Genomic DNA, 21,623 nt, shown 5'->3' on the forward strand with positions numbered 1-21,623 from the left:
ATACTTACCAATGAGAATTGTGCATCATCTGCCTTAAGTAGTGGATAAGGAATGAGAGGGAGAACTCTTATCCTCATTCTGAATATCTTTAAATACGGGACGAATGACCCAGTTGTTCAAAGTATCCATCTCGACTCATAGACTTTAGTGTAATTCAAATCGAATAATTGGCAAGTCTCATCCCTCCACGAACAACGCCTCACAGTCAAGAGTTTGAAGACCAAGGAATCTCAAGGCTGAAGACTCTTCATCATCAAGCAACAAAAGGATTCTCCTTTTAACACTTGTTAGTTAGGATGAGAATTGTGCGCCACGAACGTTAAATTGTGGAGAAGGAATGAGAGGGAGAATTCATATCCTCATTCTGAATATCTTTGAATACGAGACAAATGACCCAGTTATTCAAAATATTCGCCTTCATTTCTAGACTTTAGTGTAATTCGAATTGAATAATTGTCAAGTCCTTTTCCTCGAAGACAATAAATAAACATAAGCAACATCTCAACATTGCAACACAACTTTATCAATAATGCATTTCCTCTTTGGACCAAACACATCTTCTTTGGCATCCATACCTTCTTAGAGTTAACTACCTCATGGTAAATACACCAAGCTTTGAACCATAATATTTCTCCTATTAGCCACACCATTTATTGGTCACCGCCATACTTTCTCTCTTTGGCCACACCATTTATTGGTTACTGACATACCTTTTTCTAGGGCCACACCATCTATTGGTTACTGCCACAATCTTTTTCTCTTTGGCCACATCATTTATTAGTTAGCATCATAATCTTTCTTCGTTGGTCACACCATTTATTGGTTACTGCCATACTTTCTCTGGCCACATCATCTATTGGTTACCACCATACCTTTCTCTAGGACCACACCGCCTATTGGTTACCGCCACAATATTTTCTCTCTTTGGTCACACCATATATTGGTTATCGTCATACCTTTTTCTAGGGTCACACTACCTATTGGTTACCGCCATACTCTTTTCTTCTGCTGGTCACACCAATCATTGGTTACCGCCATACACTATGGTTCAGACACCACTCTTTATGGATTTAACAATACACAATGGTCCAGACAATACTTTCACCACACCTCAACAACACTCTTTCATTTCAAAGAACACCTTTCCCTATTTCAAGCAAGTTTTCAATTCAAGCAAGTATCTTTTTCTATTCAATCAACTCTTTCATTTTCTTTTATCACACAAACTCTTTTTCTAAACAACTCTTCTTTTCTGAAAAAAAGAACTGTTATAATTTCTCTAAAATTTTCCTTCAAACAATGGTCCTTGCAAACTTTTCCGTCCATGAAATTGGTCCCTCCCGTTAGTTTCTATTGATGGAGGCTTACGTATGTCATATAAATTTTTTTTGATTACGTAGCATACATGTGACATTGTCGGCGTGGAAAAAAATACTGACATGACCACGTGTCAATTATTTCTATTTTAATATTAGTATCATATCTAAATTCAGAAATAGTATCTGATTTGTAATTAATTCCTAGGTAATCCCTATTTAATTTAAAGACAAATTAAAACATTGTCACATTAAAGAAAATGGTTGATTTGCATGTCAGGCTTGGTTAATCTATGTGTGCTAATGCCTTAATCCAGTAAGGGTTCAGTCTACATTAAAGAAAAGTGTGGGCATTCCATGACTTACATAGCAACAAAAAAAAAACAATGCAGCATTCCCTGAAAAAACAAAGTGGCTGAAGCATATTATAAATAACAAAAAATTATATAATATGCTTAATTAATGATTAAATGATCTCATAGACAAGTTCCATTCATTTTATTTTATACCTATCTCTATCTTGTTTTAGTCATTATTACTTGGACTTTAGCTTTGATTCCTTGAGTATTAATTTATGTAATACAAACAATGCACGATGCTAGTCTAATTCAATTAATCAACTATTTAACACTAATTGGCTTTTGGAACTCACTAATAACTTTTGATGGTCACATGCAGTTCCGGTTTTCCTTTCAGAGATTGCACCTTCTAGAATACGCGGAGCATTGAATATACTGTTTCAGCTTGATATCACACTTGGAATTCTTTTTTCAAACCTTGTCATTTTCCATTGCCCTAATGGTACATTGTACTTATTTTTTGGTCACAGATTCCTATACATATTATAGATTTATAATCATTGTGTATTTTTGAGGACGAACAGGTTTTTCAACAATTCACATCAATGCGATAATGTTCTATGCTCCGGTTTTGTTTAATACATTAGGGTTTAAGAATGATGCTGCACTTTATTCTTCACTTCTGTTATTGCAGAAGCATGAGTTAAATGTGTTTACCTACCAAATGTGAGTCTTCGTGCTTATTAACAATGCTGATAAACTCAACTACAAGGAGATTGAGCAAGCAATCGAGATTCTTGCTTCCGATCTTAAGAGATGCCTGCAATCATTGTATTGAGTTGTGTCCTCATGAAAAAAAATTATGTTATGATATTTGTACCACTGTGCTTCCGGCGATATCAATATCAGTAATTTTGAGTAATTTTGATTTTGCATAAATTGTTTGGGTTCTTGATGATAAATTTTTTAGTTTTTGAATTTGTTACAAATTAGCTACGACTTTAGCTACGAATTTTTATGAGTTCAAGTATAATGTTGACCGTAGTCACGTGGTATGTCATGTCAGCATTTTTGTCACGTTGACACCGTCGCGTGCAAACCCAATCATCAAAAAATTTCACGTGGCAATGCCACATCAGCTTCTGTTAACAGACGTTGACAGAAGGGATCAAAATTGTGGACGAAAAATATTAGGAGGATCATTCTTTAAAGAAAATTTTTTGAATGACTAAAAGTGAAAATGACAATATTTATGAGGACCATAAACTTATTTAATCCAATATAAAATAGAAAAAATAGTAAGAGTTGGGGTGAGAATTAGAAATAGTAGAAATAAAGGACTAAGGAAGAGAAAGATAAAAGGAGTTGGGTCAAGGTAGAATTAATAAAAGATTTAATTAGGCTTTTAGGATAAGAAGGGATTAAGGAGCCTAATATTTGTCAGTACGTAGAAAAGAGAAAGTTGAGAGAAAAAATAAGGGTTTTGGAAAGAAAAAGGTAGAGCTTGAAGAAACCATTGTGGCTTGCTGAAAATCTGAGGTAAGGGAGGGAGGAGATTACTCTAAATATGATGTTGATGTTGTAATTTATTAAATACAAGTGTGTTCTAAAATGACAAATGGTGGAAGTGAGTTAATGCTAATAAATGCATGAGATAACTCTTCATGAATTTTGAATTTTGAATTCGGAGATTGTAACTCTTCATGAGATGTTGCAAAGGCGAAATCATGCAACTGTTGGTGAAACATGTTGCAGGGCAACCATTATGATTATTGGAAAAGGACATTGCTTCACCAAGGGTCGCTACCTTGTGAAACAATATCAACATGGCCTATAAAAGCATAAATCCGGATTCAGAATACAACACACAAAATCCGAAAAATCCTCTAAATAATTTCAGATGCTCTTCGCTGCATTCGGGTTTTCGCCGGTCTTGCGCAAACTCGATAAGACTGAATTATCCTGGGTATTCCTGCATCAGAACTCTAAGACAATCGAGAGTGCTTGAAATACTATAAGGAAAGTGTTGCGTTCACGATTCAAGCCTGAATCCCTTTAATCTTTCCGAAATTTCTAACAGTCTTATAGTATCTCAAATCATGGTCACTGACGCTTCTGTTTCAAGCATCAAACTGATAAACCAGGACCTTGTTAAGTTAGATCGTTTCGATGGATCAAACTATACCCGCTGGCAAGACAAAATGACATTTCTCCTGACCGCCCTGAAAATTCAATATGTCTTGGATCCTGATCTGGAGGCAATTCCAGAACCAACTGAGAATGACACTGATGAAGTAAAAAAGGAGAGAAAGAAACGAAAAGAAGATGAACTGCTTTGTCGTGGACACATCTTGAACACATTATCTGATCGTCTCTATGATCTCTACACCAATACTGCATCCGCAAAGGAAATCTGGAACGCACTCGAATTCAAATTCAAGGCCGAAGAAGAAGGTACGAAAAAGTTTTAAATATCTAAATACTTTGATTTTAAGATGTTGGATTCCAAGCCGATTCTTGCACAAGTACACGAGTTACAGGTTCTCGTGAATAAAATAAAAGCCGTGAAAATTGACATTCCTGAAGCATTCCAAGTCGGTGCAATAATAGTAAAATTGCCACCTTCATGGAAAGGATACAGAAAGAAATTGTTGCATAGTTCCGAGGACTTTTCTTTGGAGAAACTTCATAAACACCTTCGTATCGAGGAGGAAACGAAGGATCGAGAAAAAACTGAGTCTGCTGGATTTGCTAAAGCAAATGTTGTTGTCGCTAAAGGAAAGAAAAAATATGATGGCATGAAAAACCATCTCGACCCAAGGAAAGAACACAACAAGTTCAAAAATTCTGGCGGACCAAAAGGTACTAAAAATGGTTGTTATGTATGTGGCAAACCCGGACATTATGCTCGAGATTGCAGGCACAATAAGTCCAAAAATGAGGTTAATTTTGTTCATGCCGATGACGACATAATCGCTACGGTAAGCGAAATTATGGCAATCAAAGGCAAAGTGCAAGGATGGTGGTATGACACATGTGCAACTGTGCATGTATCTTACGATAAAACAACATTCAAAACCTATACCGAAGTCAATGATGGACAAGAAGTGCAAATGGGAAATGAAGTGCGATCTAAAGTCGTTGGAACAGGATCCGTCGAACTCGACTTCACTTCCAGAAAGAAAGTCACTCTTGTTAATGTGCTTCATGTTCCTAATATGAATAGAAACCTTGTTAGTGGGGACTTATTGGGAAAACCGGGTATTAAATCTGTATATGAATCGGGCAAATTAATATTGACCCGTAATGGTATATTTGTAGGAAAAAGATATTCCACTGAAGGAATAATCAAACTTTGTACTACCGACAATATTATTAATGAAATTTCTAATTCTGCTTATATGCTTGAATCTATTTCCTTATGGCACTCTAGATTGGCACATATTGATATTAGTATTATGAATAGACTAATTAAATCCGGTTTGATATCATGCAACATTCATGATTTCGGAAATTGTGAAATATGTGTTAAATCAAAAATGATAAAGAAACCTTTCAAAAGTGTTGAAAGAAAAACAAACGTGCTAGATCTTGTGCACTCTGATTTGTGTGAATTTAATGGTATGTTGACCCGTGGGGGAAACCGTTATTTTATAACGTTTATCGATGATTGCTCTAGGTTCACACATGTATATCTCTTAAAGCATAAAGATGATGCTTTTAATACCTTTAAGACATATAAAGCAGAAGTAGAAAATCAATTAAGTACAACTATAAAAGTACTTAGGAGCGATAGAGGCGGAGAATATTTCTCAGCAGAATTTGATGCATATTGTGAAGAATATGGCATCATACACAAATGTTCTGCGCCCCGCACACCACAACAAAATGGCATGGCCGAAAGAAAAAATAGAACATATCAAGAGATGATAAATTCTATGTTAATGCATTCAGAATTACCATTTAATTTATGGGGTGAAGCACTATTGTCCGCATGTCACATAATGAACAGGATTCCTTTAAAAGCAACTGGTATTTCTCCATATGAGAAATGGAAAAGAAGACCACCAAGTATTGGTTATTTCAGAGTGTGGGGGTGTGTAGCTTATTACAAGAACATGGATCCCAAAAGGACAAAATTGGGTCCTAGAGGAATCAGATGTGTCTTCATAGGATATGCACCAAATAGCAAAGCATACAGACTTCTAAATCTATAGTCTAATGTAATCGTTGAATCCAGAGATGTGGAATTCTTTGAAAATCTCATCACAAAGGTTAAGGGACCTGAAAATCCCACAATTGAAGAATCTTGTGACAAAGATTCGACACGAATTGTTGAAACACAATCAGAACCAAGGAGAAGCAAAAGGGCACGAAAAACTAAGGATCTAGGACCAGATGAAATCAATTCCCAACTCATTTCTCTTTATTTAGTTGAAGGAAATAACAAAAATGATGTTCATAAAATTCCTATTATTCTTCAAGTAGAAGATGATCCTAAAACATATAAGGAAGCAATGGCTTCTAGGGACGCTTCTTTTTGGAAAGATGCTATCCAAGATGAAATGGATTCAATTATGTCAAATCATACTTGGGAACTAGTTGATCTTCGGAAGGGATCAAGACCCATTGGATGCAAGTGGGTGTTTAGAAAAAAGTATCATAGTAACGGTACATTAAACACCTACAAGGCTAGACTAGTAGCAAAAGGATTTAGACAAAAGGAAGGTGTCGATTATTTTGACACATATGCACCGGTAGCAAAAACTACGGCAATTAGAATCCTGTTTGCACTAGCTTCCTTGAATAACCTTATTGTTCATCAAATGGATGTTAAAACAGCATTCCTAAACGGAGATCTCGATGAGGAGATCTACATGGAGCAACCAGAAGGCTTCATGCTTCCTGGAAATGAACAAAAGGTATGCAAACTTGTTAAGTCTTTATACGGTTTAAAACAGACACCAAAACAATGGCATCAAAAATTTGACACCGCCATAATTTCAAATGGGTTTGTTCCAAACTCTTGTGACAAATGCTTGTACACAAAGGTGCGCGGAAGTGTTGTGATATTTCTATGTCTATATGTTGATGACATGTTGATTATCAGCAATGAAATGAATGGAATATTAGAAACAAAGAAATATTTGACTTCCACATTCAAGATGAAAGATCTTGGACTAGTTGACACTATACTAGGGATCAAAGTAAAACGAAATAGTGGGGGTTATGAACTTAATCAAACACATTATATTGAGAAAATGTTGGAAAAGTTCAAACACCTAAACTTTAAGGAAGTAAACACTCCATTCGATCCTAGTGTCAAACTTCAAAAGAACAATGGGAGAACAGTGGCACAACTGGAATATGCAAGTGCAATTGGATGTCTAATGTACTTAATGCAATGCACCAGACCTGACATAGCTTTTGCAGTTAGTAAGATGAGTAGATTTACTAGCAATCCAAATGATGAACATTGGAAGGCCATAACTAGGATTTTCGGATATTTGTTAAAGACCAAAAATCTTGGCCTTCATTATGGTAAGTTTCCTGCCGTACTAGAAGGATATACCGACGCAAGTTGGATATCAAGTGTTGGAGATTATAAATCTACAACTGGGTGGATATTCACATTAGCTGGAGGTGCGATTTCTTGGAAAAGCAAGAAACAAACATGCATTACTCTCTCAACCATGGAATCAAAGTTTGTGGCTCTTGCGTCTGCTGGACAAGAAGCATAATGGTTGAGGGACCTCTTATTGGAGGTTCCGTTAGCTAAAGACAATGTTTCAAAAGTATTGATACATTGTGATAGTCAAGCCACCTTGGATAGAGCGTTCAGTGAAGTGTATAATGGAAAGTCTAGACACATAGGTCTTAGACACTCTCTCGTGAGAAAAATGATAAAGGATGGGATCATTTCACTAACATATATACAAATAAGCTATAATTTGGCTGATCCATTTACTAAACCACTGGCCAGAGATTTAGTAAAGACTACCTCGAAAGGTATGGGATTAAAACTCCTTGAATAAGGGTTCCGACAATGATAGCAACCCAATCTGAAGTTAACACATCTTAACCTAAGATTCAATGGGTAACAACAAGTCGTTGATTCGGAAAGTTATGCAACATTCTGCGATAATGTTGACGATTACAAACTGAGGGTTGAGTTTTCAAAGAAACTCTTAATGAAGTTCTATATCAAGGAAGATACGTATCTCAAGAAATAGATACGAATAGAACTTCACCTATATGAACTTCAAGATGGTGCCGTCTTAAGGTGAGAGTTGGAGTTTCTCTCATGAAAAATTCATGAAAACAGGAAAAGCACATGGCCATAAATAGTGCTAGGCGAGATATGTAGGCGAAGAACCTCTAAAAGTGTGTGTATAGCAACGCCGGTCTGATCACATGGGATAATGGTTCAAAGCATAGCTACCTAATGTTCCGATTAGGCTTTGTGTTGTCTTTACTAAGGTTAAGTTCAAATCGAAAGATACCTAACTGTATTAACACTTTTTGCTTTCTATATTCTGGAATTGCATTTGTCATTATTAGAACAAGTGGGGGATTGTTGTAATTTATTAAATACAAGTGTGTTCCAAAATGACAAATGGTGGAAGTGAGTTAATGCTAATAAATGCATGAGATAAATCTTCATGAATTTTGAATTTTGAATTCGGAGATTGTAACTCTTCATGAGATGTTGCAAAGGCGAAACCATGCAACTGTTGGTGAAACATGTTGCAGGGCAACCATTATGATTATTGGAAAAGGACATTGCTTCACCAAGGGTCGCTACCTTGTGAAACAATATCAACATGGCCTATAAAAGCATAAATCCGGATTCAGAATACAACACACAAAATCCGAAAAATCCTCTAAATAATTCCAGACGCTCTTCGCTGCATTCGGGTTTTCGCCGGTCTTGCGCAAACTCGATAAGGCTGAATTATCCTGGGTATTCCTGCATCAGAACTCTAAGACAATCGAGAGTGCTTGAAATACTATAAGGAAAGTGTTGCGTTCACGATTCAAGCCTGAATCCCTTTAATCTTTCCGAAATTTCTAACAGTTGATTCCATGGTAGGGTAGGGGAAAGTCCTTAATCTCCATTATGATTTTCTCTCTTTTTCTTCATTGTTGGATGTTTGATGAGATGAACGAAATTTGTATGATAATATGATGTAATTAATGTAAAATGTTATGATTTTTGTGCATTTACTTTAACACGAATTCCGCGTGTCTCTGTTTGTGAATATCGATTGAGTATGTAATCATATGAGTGATATGATTTTGATGAAAATACATGATTTTGTTGATGTCAATTTGTGATATATTGTGAATTTACTATTTTAATCATTGGATAATTATTCTGTGTCGAATTCTAAGATCGAGGTTTTTTACAAAATCAAAATCGGAGGTCCGGAAAGGCCTCCAATGATGAAAAATAGGTTACTAGCTTGTTTTTCATGCTTGTCACCAGTTACCACTATTTGTGATGGAAATAGTAGAATTGAAAATAACGTATATGGAGTTCCGTAACTTCGTTTGATGCGCGGTTTAAAGCGTTGGAAAGCTAACATGTAGTGATATCTCATGGTGATGCCTTAAGAAGATGAATGTAAATTTAAGGGTGTGAACATACTGTTTTACTTTAGATGCAATGTTATTGGTTGTGTTTCTAGCTTATGAGTTGGTTTTTTTGTATTGTTTTGTCGTGCGGTTCATGTTAATTGATGTTGAGCATATTTTGGTGACTTTAATTAATTAAATGTGTGGTTAAATTGTGTTGTTAAGTGTTAATAATTGATTTAAAAATTATTCAGGTGTTAGAATTAAATAGATTATGATATTTGGTGTTGTTATGTGATTAATGAAAGATTATGTTTTGTATGCATAATTATGGTTATGTTTTGTTGGATTATTATCAATGTTGGGTGATAATGGAATTATTGATTGTCGTTGTTGTGGTTGTTGGATAATAGTTTAAATGAGGGAAATATTATTGTGTTGTCAATGCATGATTGTTTACGGTCAGAAGGGGGCCTTAAACATTGTTGTTGTTATTGCATTAAGTTGTATGACATGCATCATTATATCTTTGTTTTTGAAAGAGGAAAGTTGTAAGTCTAGAAGGGTGGACTAGTGACTTGTTACAAACCTAAAAGGATGGGTTCGGGGTCTAGAAGGGTGGATCCGATTTGTATGAAGAACCTTTGTTGATTGGTATCACATGCATTTAGTTGAGTTATTGCATGCATTTGCATTTACATGAAGGTGTATGTGAATTAGGTGTCGGGTTGTTGTGATTAATGTGAATAAATTGTGTTGAAATGATGTGAATGAGATACATGGGTGTTGATGTTGTTTTGGCTATGTAAGACCCCAATTTTGTCCCTAAGATCCCTCATGGCATCATATCATTACATTGCATAGCCTCAAGGATCTTTGAGCATCTTGCTTCCTTTCCCTTTGGGTGGGATCTCCTTGTGAGTGGTTTGAGATCACCAGACATTGTTTGCATTGTATATCATTGCTTTTCTTGTTTTAATCACTAACCAAAAGCACCAAAAATATGTCATCTAACATTTGTTTTGCAGTTTAAGCAGCACAGGTCAAGCCATTCATGAGCATCCCTTATACAAGAGCAGATGGTATTTTCTTGAGATATGGACCATATGATTGTTATTTGGAGCTTACATAAGCAATGGTTCTATTTGGAAGCAAAATTCCCAAGTGGTGGAGGTTCAAGTTCATCAAAACATTTCAGGTCACCTAAGGCCCAATACAATAAACTGTACAGTCAATTGAAGGCTTTGAGGTTGGGGAATTGATCTTAACATCCTCATTCATGTTCAAACAAGTCCTATTCATCATGTCATACATCTATCTTGAAGATTTTGAAGTCAAGTCAAGAGTTTCCCAAAATGGAAAGTGACCTATAATTTCAAGTTTCCAAAAATGGCAAGTTTTTGGTCCACATTCAACTTGACTTTCCAACATCAAAGAAGCTTCAAATGAAATTTTGTTGAACATGAAAGTTGAAGGTCTTTCTCTCCCATTTCCAAAAAGTCCAAAATCATGAGCATCTGATGAATGGTTGAAGAATTATGATCAAATGATTGCCGAGGGTGCATAGAAGTTCAACATGCCATAACTTTTGATCCAAAACTCCAAAATGAGTCACTCTTTTTGCATATTTCTTCTCATGACCTATAATTTCCAAATCCAACATTGCATTGCATGAAATTTATTCATATAATCATTTGCCCATGCATGTTCATTTTGGAGGAAAAATGAAAATTTTGAATTCTATTGATCACATGAGCTAAATACCATTACAATTGTGTTCATTGGAAGTTTTTGAGTGAGTTTACACCTCCACATGCTACTGTTCACGTCCAAAATTTGCCATGCACCACACACTTACCAATTTTGGTCATACACCTTATTTTTCTTAATCTCAATTAACCAATGCAAATGTGGATTAGCAAGGTGATTAGGACAGAGTATAAATGCTAAATCCTAACAGAATTGTTCATAAGAACACATTCTAGATCTAGATTTGAGATTTCCCTCCATTTTTGCTCTCACCTCAAATTTCAATTTTCTTCACATAGCTCATGAATTTGACTGCATAATAGTGTTCATGGATCATCACTGAGTGCAAATCAAGCTCTGGATTGAAGGTTTTGGCCAGGATTCGTGCACATCAAGCTCAAGAACATGAAGATGGAAGTTGCAAATTGATCAAGATCCAGTACATTTCAAGCCTCAATTTCTACATCAAGCTTCATAACAAGAGTAAGGGAGAAGATCTGGACACGTTTGTTAGCTTGGATCCACGATTTCATCATTCTGCTCTTCAAGAGGTTAGAATTCGAACCTCATGATTCTCCATTTTATGTACATGTTGTTGTAGATCTTTCCATGCTGAGAATTCTGATATAGATTTCATGAAAAATGGATGAGAATTGGTTGAGTTATGTTGATTTGAAGTTTGTATGTTAAAAATGTTTTCATTCGATTCTCACGATCCATGGACTGTTAGGCCTAAATAATGTTAGATTTGGAATGTGCATTGAATAAGCTTTCGAATGATATAATTTTTGCATGATTCTGAAGAAAAAAAATGGATGAAGATCACTGTAGCACCACCGTCTTCACGAAGAAGACGGTGGAAACCACCGTCCAAGCCGCCGTGCATGAACAATCTAGGGTTTACTGGTTCAGTTTTTGAAATACACTATGCGCGCGCCTTTCACTAATGCTTCGCCTGTTCGATCCCGTGCCACAGCGTTCTGATTTTCCAATTATTTACTTCAGTAATCCAAAACGACCGTGTTTTGATTAGTGCGCGCCCATAGCCTACTTGACCTCTGTTCGAGCCATGCTGATGCATTATTCCAATTGCTCATTTCAATTATTATTTTCCATGTTTTTCCATTATTTCCTTTTATTTTCTCCAACTTCAAAAAATCATAACAAATTGAAAATGAATCCAATTTAATCCAAATTTTTTGCCAAATGTTTATCTGGATGTCTACTATTTTGTGGTTGTGATTTCATGATTTTATCATTTCTGGATCTTTAATTGTGGACTGTTATTTGAACATATATGCAAATGTGACATGCTTCATTCAATCTCTTGTGAAATGCTCATACATTGGCCAATTGATTTGAAATTTGGTATGCTGATTCCCAACATGTTGCATGATTTTTGAGGCTTGGTTGTGCATTTTTATCATATTTCTTCTCTGTTTTAGACACATGAATGCATGGTGTGACAATGTGTGTCACACAATTTGATGTTGATCTTGTTCATTTTCATTCCCATGTCAATTGAGCTTTTCTGATTACAATTTTTTGCATGATGCTTGTGTTTGACATGTTGTGTGCACATAAAAATTTTCATGATTGTTTGATTTATTTCTGTTCTAATATGGAATTTTCATTCTTGATGACCAATTGTGTGCTTTGTAATTGCCTTTGCCATATCTTGCTCGTGTGATGACTTTGCTTGATGCTTTAGACTTGGTCCTTTTTAGGACATGTTCTTACTTGATTAAATGTGCTTTATGTTAAATGTTGGTTGCTGTTTTGACTTTTTGCTTTGCCTTTGACCCTAGTCTTTGAACTAGTGGTTGGTACTCACCTTTTGAGCTTTGCCTTTCAGGTTCAAGCAATTAGTTCTAATGGATGATGTGATCTCCTTGCTTGAGATGCAATTTACTTTGTTTAACTAATTTAGATTGTGTTGTAGGTCTTTTGGTGGTGGACTCACTTGAATGATTGCCTTTTATGACTTGCATGTTGTGCATATTGGAAGTTGTAACACTGTTGTTTGTTAGTTGTTTGTCTGAATGTGAATACTGATTGTTTAGTTTTTCATACAGGTACATTAGCCGCTTAAGCTCATTATTTGAGCTTTGCTTTGCTTGTGGTTGGTGTACCACTTAGGTAACCTCTCTAACTCCATGTAGTCTGGAAGTCCTGCCATCTTTTGGCAGGCACCTGTCTGAAGTCCTCCTTAAGAGGCCATGTTCTTGATTGTTTAATTTTGTGCTAAAGACCTCAATGAGGCATGGTTACATGTTAAGACCTCCTAAGTGAAGAGGCAATTGGCAGATAGAAGGGATTTGCAATCAATCCCCTGCTATTCAGTTGAGTCTTTCATTACACTCGCACTACGTGCTGATGCTTTTGAATAAACACCCAAAATCTTGTATATAGAGTCAGTCATGTGGAGTATAGTCCCCCTTTCTGGACTCCCACACCTTCTTTGATTCAAGCTCACCCCGGCCAGGGTTAAGAGCTATGAGGTCTAACCCTCATTACCTTTCATCTGCTCACCCTAACTCTCAATGTTAGTGGTAAAGAGCTTCTGTTTACACTTGTACAGCTGGCTTGTTTGTCAAGGTTGATATAACCCCTTGACTAAATCCCACCCTTGTGTGAAGCCTCTTGTTTGTGTATAGCGTGTGATTGTTTGTCCATCGGTGCATTGATGTTTGTGCGTGCCTCTGTGCATTTGTTTTCATTTTGAGCATTACTTGTATATCATTACCATGATCATTGCTCATACTTTGTGACATTTATCTTGTCCTTTTGAGGAGTCAATGTAAGTCCAGCTATTGGCATTTGTTTCCTTTGTGTTGTTGGGAGTTAGATGTAAGACCATTGATTGGCTATCTGTTTCCTATCTTGTTTTGTTTTGTGGAGTTAGATGTAAGACCATTGATTGGCTATCTGTTTCCTATCTTGTTTTGTTTTGTGGAGTTAGATGTAAGACCATTGATTGGCTATCTGTTTCCAGCTTGTTTTTGGAGTTGGATGTAAGACCATTGATTGGCACTCCGTTTCCAGCTTTTGTTGTTCTCTTGAACTTGACTTGCTTTGCTTTGTGTTGCCTAATTCCAAAGGAACTTACTTGAATCATTTCTATGATTTTGAGAAAGCAATCCTGCCTGTGGCTTTGTCCCTTAACCTTAACCCTCACCTTTTGCATGCTTAACCTTGATCCATATCTTCATCCTTAACCCAAACCAAAAAACTTTTGTGCAAACATTTTCACTTGTTTTCAAAACTAGAAACCTAGGCCTTAGGCCTTTGATTTTCAAACTTCATTTTCACAATACTTCTTCTGAATTGAACTTTAAATGTCAACTTTGACTACCTTTGTGAATACTTCTAATTGGTTAATTCCACTCACTCAATTGCTTTTGTGGCCTTGTCCACTTCTTAATCAAATTTTCATGCATTAGCCATAGATCTGAATTATCTTAGTGGTTGGTGTGAATCTCACCTTGTCCTTAGTGATTGAATTGTAAGACTTCCATGCTTATTATAGGATTAACCCCTCACTAGCATGTCGAAGCTGTTCTCACATGGTGGACTTGTGGTTGTTCAGGTCGAGTTTTCTCCCTTTGATAATGAAAGACCTTAAGGCTTTTGTTTAAAATCAAACCACTCATTTGTTTTGAAATCTTTTAGCCGAACTACGGCGTTTTGATCCTTATCTTTCATGAAAGGTACGTAGGCAATGGGTTTCATCCATCCAAACACAAAAATGTAAATAAACTTGTATATTCTTTTCTCATCTCTTCAATCATGTTTGCACAAAATAATTTCATAAACAATAACCTTTGCAACAAGTTGTGAAAAGGGCTCCCTAGGAGTACCTAGGATGCATTGGGTGCCTAACACCTTCCCTTTGCATAACCAACCCCCTTACCCAGATCTCTGACTCTCTTTTACTAGTTTTGTTTGTAAAATTTTATAGGCTTTTGTTCGCTTTCTAGCCATTCCTTTGGATAAATAGAAGTGCGGTGGCGACTCGACTTTGTATGATTTACCTTGGATCTAATTAATATTTCCAATGGTGACGAATACACCGCTACAGGCTACCCTTGTATACTTTTGAACCATTATATATTTTGAGCGTATTTTTCACCCCTTTGTGTGGTTATGTGCTCATTCTTCTTAGGGTACACACGAGCATGTAAATGAGTAGTTTCTTAGACGCTGAAGGATGTCGTTGAGGTTCTTTTTCTTTTTCCGTTTTATGTGGTATTTAGATTATGTTGCTTTGATATGTAACACTAGGCGGGTGAACGTTATGTTTTATTATTTATTATTATTTTTTGATGTTGTTGTTGCGAGAGTTAGATATTATAACTCGTCGTGTTATACTTTGTTTGATTTTTAAGGCATTTTTTCATAACCAAGTTTTATGTTTAAAAAGAAAAGTTATTATGAGACTAAATTAGCTTTTGAGTTGTTTACTTGATTAATTCCGTTGCAATGAGCCCATGTGAAGGTGAACATGTGATGGCAAGTGTTTATGTTATTATTTGTTATATTTAACATGTGTTACAGAGCATGTTTATGTTGTGTTTGCGTAACACCTTATGTGTATAGTTGAGTAAACTCGTATTATTACGCGTTGGGGTTTTAGGGTGTTACATTCCTCCCCACCATTATCTGACAAGAGAGTCTCGAAAGAGTTCAAGCAAAAAATTCTCTCATCGAAAGAGTTTCCAGATACCCTTTCTGAATCAGAATCATCGTTCAAGGACACCACTTTGTGGTTCATGTAATCATGAATAAGGTGAGAGGAATGTGATTCAGGAGATACCATTATTCTTACTTACGGCGAAAGAAACATTACTCTTAGAATCACCAGCTATGCAAATACATCTATCACTCATCTTGATCAAATAACATAAAATGCTAAGGTAAAAGCGCGAGTTGAGAGGTGTAGACAAGAATGATGAAGCAAATGAATAGAAAAGGCAAAAACTTTAAGCTAAAAACCGCAAAAACTCTAATAAGTGCTTTCAAGAATAAAGAGAAGAGACACTTATTGATAAGAAATACATGAATGAAATTGAACGTCAAGGATTGTAAAGTGAAGTTACAAAATCAACGGATGGATTTTTCCCTTGGAAATGGAAACAAACTCGAGTGACCAAGTAAAATCATCAAATGCACCGAATCCCAAAAATCTCCCGCCTGCATAAAGCTACCGATTCTCATACTATTCCATTCTCACTCCCAATCGTGACGCCTAGATCGAAGCATTTTTTTGTCGTTATTGCGTGACAATGTCAAACGCCATTCAATTCTTCCCTCTCAACACCGGAGCCAAGATCCCCTCCGTCGGTTTGGGAACTTGGCAGTCCGATCCCGGCCTCGTCGGTCAAGCCGTTGCTGCCGCCATCAAGGTTTCTCACCACATCTTCCTTTTCATTCTCATTCCACAACTAACTAATCCTTATTGTTCTTTACCTATTCTATGAGATTGTAGTATATCGATTTTAGCATGCACATTTTGGAAATCTCGTTGTCTTAGTGTTAAATATATATACTGATTTTGATTTCGATGATTCAATTTGATACATACAGGCTGGTTATCGTCACATTGATTGTGCTCAAGTTTATGGCAACGAGAAGGAGGTAATTCATTGTTTGTTTTCTCAACGGTGATGCGATTTTATGTGTGAGGTAAATGATTCGTTGATTTCTTCTTTTGCAGATTGGCTCTGTATTGAAGAAACTGTTTGATGATGGTGTTGTGAAACGTGAAGATTTGTGGATTACCTCGAAACTCTGGTTTGTTTGTTTATATAATATTCTAGACTTCATTATCTCGCTGTGTCGATTAATTACAATTAGTTCTTTATCAGAGAAACTGTGAACAACGGTGTCAGTATCGGCACCTTTAGACATGTTTTTAAATTACGGTCGCGTAAAGGCTTTTGCGGTTTTGGTAGCTATAGGTGTTGTTTCGGTGATTGTGGTTGTAGTGTGAATTAATAAAAAATTGTTCTTTATTGTGCGGTGAATAATGGTATCGGTATCGACATCTTCCGATACCGTTTTGTTGGGTCCGTTTTTGCAGTATCAGACGGATTTTTAAAACCGTGGTTTTAGCTAAATGAGTTAATTAATGATGCTGGTAGAAAAATAGTTTTATGAATTTGTTAGTCTCTTCTTTGCTGTTCAGAAACTAAGGATTTAATATGAAGATCTGTACTGCAGGAATACCGATCATGCTCCGGAAGATGTACCGCCAGCATTGGATAGGACTTTAACAGACTTACAGCTTGATTATGTTGATTTGTATCTTGTATGTTATAACATATCACTCATTCTTTGCATATTTTCCAATTTCTTGCTTGGTTATTGTCATTATTAGTTTGTTTCAAAATATGAACTGAAAATGTGAAATCTGAAATACGAATTTCTTAAGAAGAGCTTTTTAATGTTGAAATTGTAAACTTAATTAGTTAAGCAGTGCATTCTTTTACTGTTAAAAAGTTTAAGGCTTGGTTATATACTGTGTGATTGTTTGGAAAATGCTAATTGTTTAACTTTTTGTCTTTTTCAATTCTAGCCTTTTCTGAGAAATATGGAAGTACTTGTTAAGCCATGTTTCTTGCACAGTTATTGACCACAAGTATAATTTAGTTTAAGGAATTTAAATTTCACTTCTTCCATATGCTGCATTACTTAGGGGCTTTTATCTTATTCATTCATCTTTTTATTTTTTATGTTTTCTTTTAGATGCATGTAGGATTTATTTAATCTAATTTCAAAGTCTGGTGGTTTAATAGTTTATTTGGAACATGCTTGATTGAATAAATGGTAACTGTTGACTCTTCCTTTTCAGATCCACTGGCCTGCTCCGATGAAGAAAGGATCAGTAGGTTTCAAGCCTGAAAATCTTGTGCAACCTAATATTGCCAGCACATGGAGGGCGATGGAATCACTCTATGACTCTGGCAAGGCACGGGCTATAGGTGTAAGCAATTTCTCCACCAAGAAGTTGGGGGATTTGCTGGAGATTGCTCGCATTCCACCTGCTGTCAATCAAGTCGAGTGTCATCCTTCTTGGAGGCAGGACAAGCTGCAGGATTTTTGCAATTCCAAAGGTGTCCACCTCTCTGTGAGTTTTGAAATCTTGAATGATCATTATTTTGTTTCTGCATATTAAATTGGCCTTTTTCAAGAAGCCTTTCTGTTAATTGAAAGTACAAACTTGAAATGAACCTTTTTATTTAATGGCTTTCTCCTTTTTAAGTTTTGCACTTTTGAATGTTTAGGGATATTCACCTTTGGGTTCCCCTGGAACCACATGGCTTAAAAGTGATGTCCTTAAGCATCCAGCTCTGAATGTGATTGCGGAAAAACTAGGCAAGACTCCTGCACAGGTAGCTCTCCGCTGGGGATTGCAAATGGGTCATAGTGTGCTTCCCAAGAGTACACATGAAACAAGGATAAAAGAAAACTTTGATGTTTTTGATTGGTCTATACCTGCAGACTTGTTTGCTAAATTTTCTGAGATCGAACAAGTAAGTGTTTGATGGTTTCCCTCGGTCTTTATAGTTTTAAGAACATAATATATTAACTATGTTGATATTGTGCTCTACTCGCATAGATGAAATTATCATTAGTTATTTCTATTTTTTAAAACTTGTGTTTTGGAACTCATTTTTTATATAAGCTTGATAAGCTTTCTGCTTGTTATTTAAGGCACATGATTCTATGAGGCTGAAGGTCATATTTACTTTCATGGAAACATTGTCCAGTTTTATGACAGTCATTTTTTATATTTGCAGGCAAGATTACTCCGGGGTGCTTCATTTGCTCATGAAACTTATGGTGGCTACAGATCCATTGAAGAATTATGGGATGGTGAAATCTAAACAATCTGCTCCGTAGGGGATTTAGTCACTGGATGGAATAAAGAGAATGTCATTGTCTGTGGTGAGGTGTGTGTTAAGATTGTTGACTTAAGTGCTTGGTTTTAGACTGTTTCTCTATCTCTTATTATTAACCAATCCCAAGTTTTAGAGGGACTGGGCCTTTGGATTGGTTAGGCAGGTCACCTCGTTTAGACTCGAAATTATTTCTGTTTTTGCAATGAGATACCAAGTTTCTATTATATATCCTGCTTTTGCTTTTGCTTATAATAAAATGAATAGTAGTATGTGATTGGTTGTGAATACTACTTAACTTTTGATGATGAGTAAAGAAGTTGTCACCAGAGTTTATTATATGGTAGTTCACTCTCTTGCAAGAGCATACATATTATATCTTGGCTCTCTTGCAAAGGCTTTGGCTATCATGCTATTCTTCTCCTTCTTGCATCTTTGAATATGAAAGAAAAGAAGGTTTTTAATCCACTTTTCAGATATTGAATTTTATAAAAATACACTACCAGAACTCTGCATTTTAAAATTGTTTTTAAAATAGCGGATTAGAACTTATTTTTCTCAAAATTAAGTGGATTAAATGTTCATTTAAGTAGTAGATGTATTGGTATTGTAGAAATTTTTTGTATATGAAATTTGGCTTTTACTTACTATTAAAATTTCTTTTAAAATAAGTCTTCAAAGCAGAAAATCTTCTTGCAATAATTATTTATAATTACTGATACAATCACTAGGTCCACAAAGGAAATGTACACGCAGATCCTTGGAGAATATTGTGTTAGTTGACCACTACTAAGACATAGTACTAGACCAATATTAGATAGGAGGAGAGGCTCATAACATTTGATTTTACAATCCATTCATTTTATTTATCGAGAATTTGTAGTGTCACCCTAAAAATTTAATCGGGCACATCCTTAAATTTTTCCTAATATTAATATATGGTAGACTGATAAACAAATCCAGTATATATATTTTCTGGTTTTAATTTCCCAGTCTTTTTCACAAGAATTAGAGATTATTGAATTTTTCTCATAGCTCTGAAAGTTTTGGTAATGTTAATTTATTGATTTTTTTTTAAAAAAACTGATAAACTATTGGTAGTTTTTGGATTTTTTTTAAATTTGATAGTTGATATCTGATGCACGGATAAAAAAGCGAAATTAATATTATTGAATTTTTTAATAATTTTTTTGAATATTTGAAAAAATTAGTTAAAAATCATATTTTGTTTAAACAAATTTATGATATTATATCGGACATTTAAAAAAGTCGGTATAAAAATATGGTTTTATATCGAATTTTTAAAAACATCTAATATAAAATCATAGATTTTAGAAAAGAAGTATGATTTTATTAAGAAAAAATCAATGTAAAATATGTCTTTTATCGATTTTTATAAACAAAATATGTTTTGCTATATATATATTTTTCACCTGTATATATATGTTTTATATCGGATTTTTAAAATTTTTCTACAACAATATATATTTTATACTGTTTTTTATAAAATCTGTTATTAATTGTCAAAAATAAGTTATTTATGAGTATAATTTGGTGTTAATTGTAAAAGAAAAATTATTTAGGATAATATGGTAAAAATGTTGTTAATGAAAGAGTGCCTCTTAAAATAAATTCTTCTATTAACGATAATAATTAGACTAATTTCTAGTGGATACCTGTAAAAAAAAATATTCATAACAAATAAGAAAAAATTAGGGGTGGTAAAACGAGTTGGGTCCACCGGATCCGCCTGTTTAACCCACCATCTGCCTGTTTAACCCACCATTTTTGACGGGTTAGGGTGAGGTTTTCGACTTTGTGTCTTAAGTTGTCCTGTCCCACTTAACCCGCTTTTAAAATGGGTTGAGGGTGGGGCGAAGCGGATTTTTCCTGCGGGCATTTTGTTAAAAAAATTATTATTTTATTTGAAATTAAAATAATATTAATTCATTTTTCAAAACCTAATATTCATTTTTCAAAACCTAATATTCATTTTTCACATAACCACAAACACTTTATTTTGAAGACATTAATTGATCTTTAATTTGTTCTTTATCTTCATTCATAGTAGAAAAAGTCTTTATTTCAAAACATACCGAATATATTCTTTTCTCTTTTCTGTTACTCGTTGTCATTGGAGTTGAGTTCTAAAACTTTAAGCTAAATTTTGCCCAGAGGGCTCATTATGATAATAAAGTTTTGATTTGTATTTTTTTATATTTGAGTTCTCATTTCATTTATTTTTTGACACTAAAATATTCAACTAAATGCTTATTATTTGTCTTGATAATTATTAAATATTTAAGCTTTGATTTTTCTTGGATTATTTTATTTTTGAGATGCTTTCATTGATAAGGCTATTGATTTTGATGTTGTTGATCTTGATAATTATTAAATAGTGGATGATGATAAGGAGAGAGATGGCTACGATATCATCCAAAACTTCATATGTTCACAACATATATGATGATTGATGAAGTGTTTGTCATTGAGTCTTTAAGATTGGTTTTTTGTTCTTGGTTGTCTTTGTTTAGATTGTGCTAGTTTGTTTTCTTGATTTTTGTCCATATATGTCCTTAACTAGGTTGTACTTGTTGATTTTTTAAATAAAATGGATTATTTGGGATTTTAGCGTGTTTGTTTTAAGTTTATGGTATTATAGTTACGTTGTTTTATTTATGTTGAAGAATATGACATTTACATTAAGAATTGTTAAAGTTTTATTATGCGTTGTTAAACTTTGCCGACCTCTTTGATAATGATTAACAATTTTGAAAATT

At 34.9% G+C, this 21,623-nt stretch overlaps 1 protein-coding gene across 1 annotated transcript; it reads left to right on the top strand.

The window, feature by feature from the left end:
* The first annotated feature begins 15,814 nt into the window (after positions 1-15,814).
* LOC127074892 (NADPH-dependent aldo-keto reductase, chloroplastic) lies at positions 15,815-19,072 on the top strand. The gene is made up of 7 exons (XM_051016302.1): positions 15,815-16,347; positions 16,529-16,579; positions 16,659-16,735; positions 17,165-17,252; positions 17,796-18,071; positions 18,229-18,477; positions 18,745-19,072. The coding sequence occupies exons 1-7, from the start codon at positions 16,228-16,230 to the stop codon at positions 18,829-18,831; spliced, it is 948 nt and encodes a 315-aa protein (XP_050872259.1). The 5' UTR covers positions 15,815-16,227; the 3' UTR covers positions 18,832-19,072.
* The last annotated feature ends 2,551 nt before the right edge of the window (positions 19,073-21,623 follow it).

Source organism: Lathyrus oleraceus, chromosome 4, assembly GCF_024323335.1.
Source record: "Lathyrus oleraceus cultivar Zhongwan6 chromosome 4, CAAS_Psat_ZW6_1.0, whole genome shotgun sequence".
Classification (NCBI taxonomy): Eukaryota; Viridiplantae; Streptophyta; class Magnoliopsida; order Fabales; family Fabaceae; genus Lathyrus; species Lathyrus oleraceus.

Bases quoted from the DNA above. Each gene is read 5' to 3' on its own strand.
- LOC127074892 (XM_051016302.1), top strand. From the start codon at position 16,228: ATGTCAAACGCCATTCAATTCTTCCCTCTCAACACCGGAGCCAAGATC. The intron at 16,348-16,528 runs GTTTCTCACCAC...TGATACATACAG, and splicing joins CCGTTGCTGCCGCCATCAAG to GCTGGTTATCGTCACATTGA. The intron at 18,072-18,228 runs GTGAGTTTTGAA...TTGAATGTTTAG, and splicing joins CCAAAGGTGTCCACCTCTCT to GGATATTCACCTTTGGGTTC.